Source organism: Micropterus dolomieu, unplaced genomic scaffold, assembly GCF_021292245.1.
Source record: "Micropterus dolomieu isolate WLL.071019.BEF.003 ecotype Adirondacks unplaced genomic scaffold, ASM2129224v1 contig_13270, whole genome shotgun sequence".
Taxonomy (NCBI): Eukaryota; Metazoa; Chordata; class Actinopteri; order Centrarchiformes; family Centrarchidae; genus Micropterus; species Micropterus dolomieu.
The window spans coordinates 1-9703 of NW_025742256.1; the positions used below are offsets into that span (position 1 = coordinate 1).

The 9703-nt window shown below is 45.9% G+C and overlaps 1 protein-coding gene across 1 annotated transcript; it reads left to right on the plus strand.

Annotated features, from left to right (window-relative positions):
* Positions 1 to 8885: 8885 nt before the first annotated feature.
* On the plus strand, positions 8886 to 9695 carry LOC123966360 (pleckstrin homology-like domain family A member 1; the record flags this gene model as incomplete). Its single annotated transcript, XM_046042537.1, has 4 exons — positions 8886 to 9196; positions 9281 to 9318; positions 9393 to 9440; positions 9478 to 9695. Coding segments are annotated over exons 1-4 (506 nt in total), but the record flags the coding sequence as incomplete, so codon positions are not given.
* Between the last annotated feature and the right edge of the window lie 8 nt (positions 9696 to 9703).

The following is a 9703-nucleotide window of genomic DNA, read 5'->3' on the forward strand; positions in this document are numbered from 1 at the left end:
AAATAGCTGCTTCCTTCATCAATAATCTCAAAGAAAAAATATTAATAATTAAAAAATAATAATAATAATAATAATACCTCATTTAGAAACAGTGGATGCACAAGTCAAAACCACACATTCATAGCATACATACTAATAATATACAAATATTTCCACAGGTAACAATGCTTATCAAATACCAACAATGGTAGATGAAATACCACAAGGGTACATAACAATGATTATCAAATACCAACAATGGTAGATGGAATACCACAAGAGTACATAATGACGAACAACTACCAACAATGGTAGATGAAATACCACAAGGGTACATAACAATGATTATCAAATACCAACAATGGTAGATGGAATACCACAAGAGTACATAATGACGAACAACTACCAACAATGGTAGACGGAATACCACAAGGGTAAATAAATGACAACTAATCCAACAATCTACACAACATGAATACAATCAAAACTCATTGTCATTGTCTCAATGTAACCAGACCTTTCGTTTGTAAAGACGTTAGAAATTGTGAATGCCTTGACACTGCTTTAATTCAAGCCCCAGATTATTCCACAAAGTAACCCCACAAACAGACATAGAATAGCTTGTATCTGTCCTCAGCTTCTTTGGTTTTCGATTTAACAAACAATTTATAGAGGTTATTTTTTTTCTTACATGCATTCTGCAGGCCTTTGGAAATCCAAGGGCGTTTTAGATTTTTTTTCGGTTTACTAAATACTCTGATGGGACAGTGCTTGTTGTACAAGGAAGTAAATATTTCTATAAAATTATTGTAAGCCACTTCAGTCTGCATCTCTCCATAAATAGTATTCCAATCTTGTAACCTTAATTCTTCATTAAATACATTAATAGCTTCCTCAGTTCGTACTCGTCTATAGTTCACATTGCAAGTTTTAATATGTTTAGAAACATTACAGTCATATATAGTAAAGACTGGTAAGTGGTCAGTGATATCACAGATCAATAGACCATTAACTGTTTTGTTTAAAAGGTTGTTAGTAAAGATGTTATCAATTAAAGTTGCAATGTGAGAGGTAATCCTACTAGGCTTTGTGTTGGATGGAAATAACGACATACTATACATCCTATCAACAAATTCACAGGTAGGTTTGTGGTTGTTTGAGTTCAAAAGGTCAATATTGAAGTCCCCACATACAAATAAGGGCTTATTTATATCTTCAGAAAACAATTTCACCATCCATTCATTGAATAAGTCTACACTTGATCCCGGTGACCTATAGACACAGCTTATAATAATATTCTTTTGCTTTTCATTTTTTAGTTCAATAGTTACACACTCCAGGACATTATCAAGTGCTATTGACAGGTAATTTACTATTGAAAAATGTATTGTTTTATGGACATACAGTGCAACACCACCTCCCGTCTTGTTTTGTCTGTTGATGTAGTTGAGGTCATAGTCATTTATTTCAAAGTTGATTCCTTTGTCATTTTTAAACCAAGTTTCGGATATTGCTATAACACTAAAAGGATGAATAAATGACTAAGTAATCACGTATTTCGCTGTAATTGGAGTACATACTTCGACTGTTGAAATGGATAATAGACAATTTACCTTTTGTAATCAAGTTAGTATTATACTGTGTATTAGTATAATACTTACAATTAATATTAGCAGAGGAAAAAAAATTATTGTCCGGGTCAATGTCTGTTTCGGTATCATGATTATTGAATTCTGTATAACTAAACATATTCAGGTCCAACAGTTGGAGTTCATGGATTCTCCTCAATAGTTCAGTATTAATGTCTTTTGGATTGGCCATACTGTATAGTTATCATAGTTCAACTGTACATCAAAAATTACCTTGATGTATTCACGTCGGCATAAGCGTTGACTCTTTGCATTCATTGATACTTGTCCAATTCCTCCAAATGTCTCACGGTGAGAATCTTGGCATCCTCCGCCGAGCCATTCAACTTAAGGATTTTGCAGTTGGTTACCCATGTATGTTGGATTTTATGATGTTTCTTGAGGTCTCTTGCTTTCCAGGCTATTTCGGCATTCTTCTTTGTCAAGTGTTCGTTCAAGTAAACATTTGTTCCTTTGAGTTTGCGTCCTTGCTTCAACAATGTTATCTTATTCTACTGATTGATAAATCGAACGATGACAACGGGCTTGCTGTTGCTCTTCCTGGGTAGAGGGTGGCATGCTTCGATATGATCCAGGTTTAGCTCCACTCCTTTACTCTGGAGAAAGCTTTCCACCTGTTGCTCCACTGTGCACGACTCCAGCTCTGGCTCATCCCCATTGTCCCCAACCACAGCGCGTGCATACGAGCGTGGTTTGATCGGTAGACCAGTGATGACCAGGTCGTTCATCCGGGAGTACTGCTCGAGCTCGTTCACCCTCCACTCCAAATCCACAATCCGTTTGTTTTTGACTTCTATTTGGAGCCGTAGTGTTTTCACCTCCTCCACTAGGGCCAAGAGGTTTTCCTGCTGCCTCCGGACAGCAGTTACTTCTTCGAACAAAAGATCAATGGACTTTTTTATGTCCTCGCTGTTTTCTGAAGCGTTTTTCCTCTGCTGACTCATACTGAGAATAAGGCGTTTGAATCAGAATTTGGAATCTGTAAATCATCAGCCACAAGCCCAACGAAATCAGTTGTGTTACAAGTCTCAATGTCTCATGTTGATGCTGATGAAACCAGTTTTGGACCAGAGCAGATCGGTGGAAAGATACTGTCGTGGAAATTAACTTCCTGGTGAGGGGATGAGCAAAGAATTGAGTAACAACCAACCGTTGTCTTTGAAGAATTTATTTAACAAAAGAGAATAAACTGAGAAGTACTAAAACACATATACAGCTGGTCCAGAGACCTGCCACCTGGGGCGGCATCGGGTGTGTGGCCCTGAGCAAAGGGATGCATCTTCATTTACACAGTCGAGGTTTCTAGGTTTTGGGGAACAGAGATCCTCTCTCAGCCTTGAATGAACATTCCTGGAGAGGAGAGGAACAACATGAGAGAGAAACACCAAAACAATCTCACAGCTCTTCCCTAAACCCTAGTAAATGTGGACAGACTAGCATAGTAGATAGGAGAGGAAAGGTTAAGGTCACTATATACACACATATATATATATATATATATATATATATATATATATATATATATATATATATATATATATATATATATATATACACATGTACACACACACATACATATATATATATATATATATATATATATATATATATATATATATACCATAACGAGAACAGTAATAAATATAGCCGCAAGCAGCGATTCGCGGGTTTATACCTTTTTTCGCAATATCGCCACCAAAATAATTTCACACATACGGTTCAACATTGTTATAAAATATATCCTACAAGTTTTGTAACAACTGGACAACCATTTTCTGATCTATAGCTTGACTTGTATCATTCCACATCCAGTTACGATGTATTTAACGCATCACCTAGTGGTCGATTTGAATGAAACTTTCAGGGCATATTTCTGGCACTCATGTGGACATATACTGTGAGTTTTGTGATGATTGGACCAACGCTAGTGGATTCTTGTCTATTTATGTCCTGAGCCACACCCTTTACACGTTAATTGGTCAATATCTTTAAAACAAAAGGAGCTATCAACAAGCTTTATACAACTTTATATACGCTAAGTCCAATGGTGATCCAGAGAAAATTTGGTGGCAATCCGAGCTACGGTCTAGGAGGAGATGTAAAAAATGTGTTTGCATTATGGCAAGCGGTCATAAAAATCTTGCTTTAATGTGTGATGTATCCGTATGTGTTGGGCAATAGTTCTTCAAATACGCTAGTTGACCTTTTCCTCAAAAAACAACTATAGCTTTTATTTGTAGGAGTGCACTGACTGCAAAGAACAAAACATTTACTGGGAACAAGCCCACTCGGGACTACAGACGTCACAGAGCATTAATATTTTTCTTTCATATTAGACTATATAATAATTTAATTGAAAATACACTACTAGTATTATTAACCATACTATTTCATTAAAATGATTTGAAAATATAGATGCCAGTAAAACTACAATACAATACTCTCTCTTGCTGCTATGTTTCTAACATGTCAACAAACAGCATGGCTCCACAAAACAGAGAGAGAGAGACAGAGAGAGAGAGAGAGAGAGAGAGAGAGAGAGAGAGAGAGAGAGAGATGTTTGAACAGATTACACTTGGAGATGAAATCGTTTACAACATCATGTTGGAACATTCAAGGTCTGAGATCATCAGCTTTTGGTTTAAAGAGCAGAAATCCAGATTTTAATAGAGAGTTAAAAGACTCTGACATCATAGTTTTACAGGAGACATGGTGCAGAGAAGATGTTTCCACTGGTGTCCTCACGGCTACACTGAGATTATTATACCATCAACAAAAAATCCCACAATAACTTAAATAAAATAATTACCTGGAAGCACCTGCTTCCCCCTCCCTGAATGTCCTGCTAGAAAAAGATTTGACAAGCTTACTAATACAAGCGGTATGCAGCTTCTACAGCTCTGCCGTACACTGGGTCTGTACATAGTAAACGGCAGGCTACGAGGGGACTCTCTGGGTCGCTACACTTACAGCTCAGCTCTTGGCAGTAGTACGGTAGATTATTTCATTACAGATCTAGATCCAATGTCTCTCAGAGCTTTCACAGTCAGCCCCCTCACACCCTTCTCAGACCACAGCAAAATCACTATCTATCTGAAAAGGGCTCAGTCTAAGTATGGGGCCCCTAGTGCCTGTGAACTGTTTAACAGCCCAGACAGCATGGGGGAGTACCAAAAGGCACTGGAAAATCAAAACAGGAAACTAACATTCGACTACGACCTCAGATCAGACGAGACAAACCGCTGAATTTAAGCATATTACTAAGCGGAGGAAAAGAAACTAACCAGGATTCCCTCAGGAGCGGCGAGCGAAGAGGGAAAAGCCCAGCACCGAATCCCCATCCGAAATGCGGGCGTGGGAAATGTGGTGTATGGAAGACCGCTTGCCCGGTGTCGCTCGGGAGCCTGAGTCCTTCTGATCGAGGCTCAGCCCGTGGACGGTGTGAGGCCGGTATCGGCCCCCGTCGCGCCGGGGTCCAGTCTTCTCGGAGTCGGGTTGTTTGGGAATGCAGCCGGCAGCGAGCTTTACAGCGCCCCCCGTCCAGACCTCGCCGGGGCCGTGGACTAAGTGCTCACTGCGCCCTCTCTCCCCGTGGGGAGGGACGGGCCCCCCCTGCTCCCGGCGCGACTGTCGACCGGGGCGGACTGTCCTCAGTTGGACTGTCCTCAGTGCGCCCCAACCGTGTCGCGTCGCCAGGCCAGGGACCGGCCCACGTAAAAGGTGTCAAGGTCTGCAGCCATGTCGGCAACCCACCAACCCGTCTTGAAACACGGACCAAGGAGTGAAGCAAACCCCGTGGCGCAATGAAAGTGAGGGCTGGCGCACGCCGGCTGAGGTGGGATCCCGACCCCGCGGGGTCGGGCGCACCACCGGCCCGTCTCGCCCGCACCATCGGGGAGGTGGAGCATGAGCGATAGGACCCGAAAGATGATGAACTATGCCTGGGCAGGCCCGTAACGGTCCTGACATGCAAATCGGTCGTCCGACCTGGGTATAGGGGATAATCAAAAGACTAATCGAACCATCTAGTAGCTGGTTCCCTCCGAAGTTTCCCTCAGGATAGCTGGCGCTCAGTCTCGCAGTTTTATCTGGTAAAGCGAATGATTAGAGGTCTTGGGGCCGAAACGATCTCAACCTATTCTCACACTTTAAAAGGGTAAGAAGCCCGGCTCGCTGGCTTGGAGCTGGGCGTGGAATGCGAGCCACCTAGTGGGCCACTTTTGGTAAGCAGAACTGGCAATTATCATAGCAGGTAAATCGGCTGAGCAGGTGAGGAGTAAACGAAGATTACTGCAGAACCAATTGGCACGCAACGGCCCAGATGAAGCAGTGGTGAGAGACACTAGTCCCAACCCAGATCATTCCGCGGTCACCCCCAAACTTAGCCCCAGAAAGGCTAAGGGAAGCAATAAGGAGAGGGGAGGACACAGAAGGCAAGAATGAGATCAGGGCCGTTGCGGATTTGGTTAGGGGCGCAGGGGCGCACTACCAGTAGAGTGGGAATGGGCCAAGAACAACACCGAGAAAGGAAAGGCTGGGAGAGGAGGCTCTCACAGAAAAAGCATGATTACCGGGTGCATCAAAGGTTGTACTCAAGGGATCAGGCTAAACTAGCAGCCCTGATACTCGATGGAGCTGACAGTGTGGAGTGCACACTGCCTGTTGATCAAATCTACGAAGCGTTCCGTGAGAGATGGGAAACAGGAGGGGCATTCCAGGGGCTCGGTAAGGTAATGGATAACAGGGAGTTCTACAGTCCGATCCTGGCCAATGAAGTGAGAGAAAACCTAAACAAAATGAAAAATGGTTCAGCCCCGGGCCCAGACAGGATTAGCAAAAAGGCTCTGCTAGAATGTGACCCACAGGGTGAACAACTCGCACGGCTGTACACAATGTGGTTAATCCGTGGAGTCATACCTAAGTCCTTCAAAGAATACCGCACTAAGCTGTTGCCGAAATCATGGGATGCAGCCGAGCTCCGTGACATCAACGGTTGGCATCCGGTAACCATTGGTTCCCTGGTTTTAAGAGGTTAGTCGAGCCTGTCCCTTGAATCCTAGGCAGAGGGGCTTTCTGGCGTCCTCGAGTGGGTGCGCAGACAACTTGATGATTCTGAACGGAATTATCAGACACTCGAGGGAGCAAGGAGCTTCACTGGCGGTGGTTTTTGTGGATTTCGCGAAGGCATTTGACTCCATCTCCCATGAGCATATCCTGTGTGCTATGGAACAGAAACAGGTGGACCGCCACATTATTGAGTTAATCAAAAACTCATACGTGGACTGCGTGACGAGGGTTGGTAGCAACGGAGATAAAACCTCCCCTATCAACATGAAGGTTGGCGTTAAGCAGGGAGGCCCTCTGTCGCCACCTTTGTTCAACCTGGCCATGGACCCCCTTATCCAGGCCTTGGAAGAGAAAGGAATTGGCATGCGGTTTGAGGGTCGAGCCATCACCACATTGGCCTTCGCAGATGATCTGGTACTGTTGAGCAGCTCAGTGAGGGGAATGGGGAGGAACTTGGAGATCTTGGAGTCATTTTGCCAACGGACCGGGTTAAGGGTACAACCCAGGAAATGTCACAGGTTCCTCCTCGACAAAGGGACGGTGAACGACTGTCAACCCTGGGAAATTGGTGGAACGCCTATACACCTAATTGAACCGGGGGAGACAGTGCGTTATTTGGGTGTTGAGGTGGGCCCAGGACAGGGCATTGTGGCACTGGATCTGACCTCGCAACTCCGGGAATGGATTACGAGGATAAAGAAGGCTCCTCTAAAGCCATCACAGAAAGTGAAGGTTTTGAACTCATTTGCTCTCCCGAGACTAATCTACACGACCAATCACTGTGATGTGGGGACCTCAACCCTAGCCACACTAGATGGGATGGTGCGGAAAGCAGTGAAGACGTGGCTACACTTAGCACCCTCCACATGCAACGGGCTGCTCTACTCACAAAACAAAGACGGAGGAATGGGCATCGTGAAGTTGGAGAGCCTCATCCCATCTATACAAGCCAGACGGATCCACAGGCTGTCCCGGTCGTTGGACCAATGGACAAGAAAAATAACGGTCAGGACAATAGCGCAATCGGAATGGCGGCGAAAATGGCATTTGGTAGGCGAGGACCCAGAGGAAGTGCCAGAACTAGGCACTGAGAATAGTCCTAACGCTGACGAGAGCTCTCTGGTCCTTAGGGACTGGAGACAGGAGGAAAACAGGGCCTGGTTGGCGTTGCAAGTCCAGGGTGTGGGCGCGTATCAGTTCCGAGGTGACAAGATCAGTAATTTGCGGCTGTCCGATCCTACCAAGGTAGGCTTCAGGCAGAGGCACTATATTGCGGGACTGGCACTAAGGGCGGGTACGTACCCCACCAGGGAGTTCCTATCCTGAGGTCGGAATAAGGAAGGGGCAGCTTGCAGGCGCTGCCAGGCCAGGTTGGAATCCTGCTCGCATATCCTGGGGCAATGTCCTTATGTGAAAGGAAGTCGGGTACGCCGGCACCACAAGATATATGACCTCTTGGCCATCGAGGCAGAACGGGCGGGCTGGAAGGCAATCAAGGAATTCCGAGTTGAGACGCCTGAGGGAGGCTTACGGATACCCAACCTGGTTTGCATGAAGGCAAGCACGGCACTGGTCCTTGATGTCACCATACGGTACGAGATGGAACTGGACACACTGCTGAAGGCAGCAGTGGAAAAAGTAGCGTACTACAAGCCGATTGCGCCTCAAATTGCAGCTATGGTAGGTGCGGAAAGGGTGAGGGTCTGGGGATTCCCGGTAGGAGGAAAGTGGCCCTCATGTAACAACAAGGTCCTGACCGACATGGGTGTCACAGTAGGCCGTAGGGAGTCATTTGCACGGCTGGTGAGCCGGAGGGCCCTTCTGTACTCACTCGACGTGCTGAGGGGCTTTCTGGTGGTGTAGGGTTCCTCCACCCTCTGGCTGGCGATCAGCTGGAAAACGGGGGGGACGGTGGAGTCTCATGATGATTACTGGACGGCGGGCAAACTGTCTAATGACAGAGGCAATAGCCTAAAATGCTCGTGCGGTCCGATTCATTGCATAGCACCACAATGATGCCTGATGGGCAGATAAACCCAGAAGCGCCAAAATAGCCAAATGCCTCGTCATCTAATTAGTGAAGTGCATGAATGGATGAACGAGATTCCCACTGTCCCTACCTACTATCTAGCGAAACCACAGCCAAGGGAACGGGCTTGGCAGAATCAGCGGGGAAAGAAGACCCTGTTAAGGTTGGTCATGTAAGTTGTGTAGCCCGATATTAGAAACAGTAGCACTAATGTATTTAATGCAAATTTGTTTTCCAATTGGGTGGAAAGTAATGCAGTGGGAATAACTAATGTTTGCTGTCTGCATTTATTTATTACAGGTGAAAAAACTAAGTGCATTGGGCTATGTCCCAATTCTATTTTTCGCAAAGAAAGATAAGGCCTCTGGAAAGTGGGTGTCTGATGTGGTGACCCATCTGCTACCCACTGAGGACAACCTAAAAATTGTGGCCACCATGAGAAAGGCCTACAATTTTGTATTGATCAAAGAAGGTAGGATTTGTGTAATTTAAGTCATGCCTGTTTTTTTTATGATGGTGAAATATTGAAAATTAACATACTCGTGCAATATTGTAGGGAACTCCACGACGACATTGCCCGATCCACACCCTCAGGCCCAGCCCGATCCACACCCTCGATCCACACCCTCAGGCCCTGCCCGATCCACACCCTCGATCCACACTCTCAGGCCCTGCCCGATCCACACCCTCAGGCCCAGCCCGATCCACACCCTCAGGCCCTGCTCGATCCACACCCTCGATCCACACCCTCAGGCCCTGCCCGATCCACACCCTCAGGCCCTGCCCGATCCACACCCTCAGGCCCAGCCCGATCCACACCCTCAGGCCCTGCTCGATCCACACCCTCGATCCACACCCTCAGGCCCTGCCCGATCCACACCCTCAGGCCCTGCCCGATCCACACCCTCAGGCCCAGCCCGATCCACACCCTCAGGCCCTGCTCGATCCACACCCTCGATCCACACCCTCAGGCCCTGCC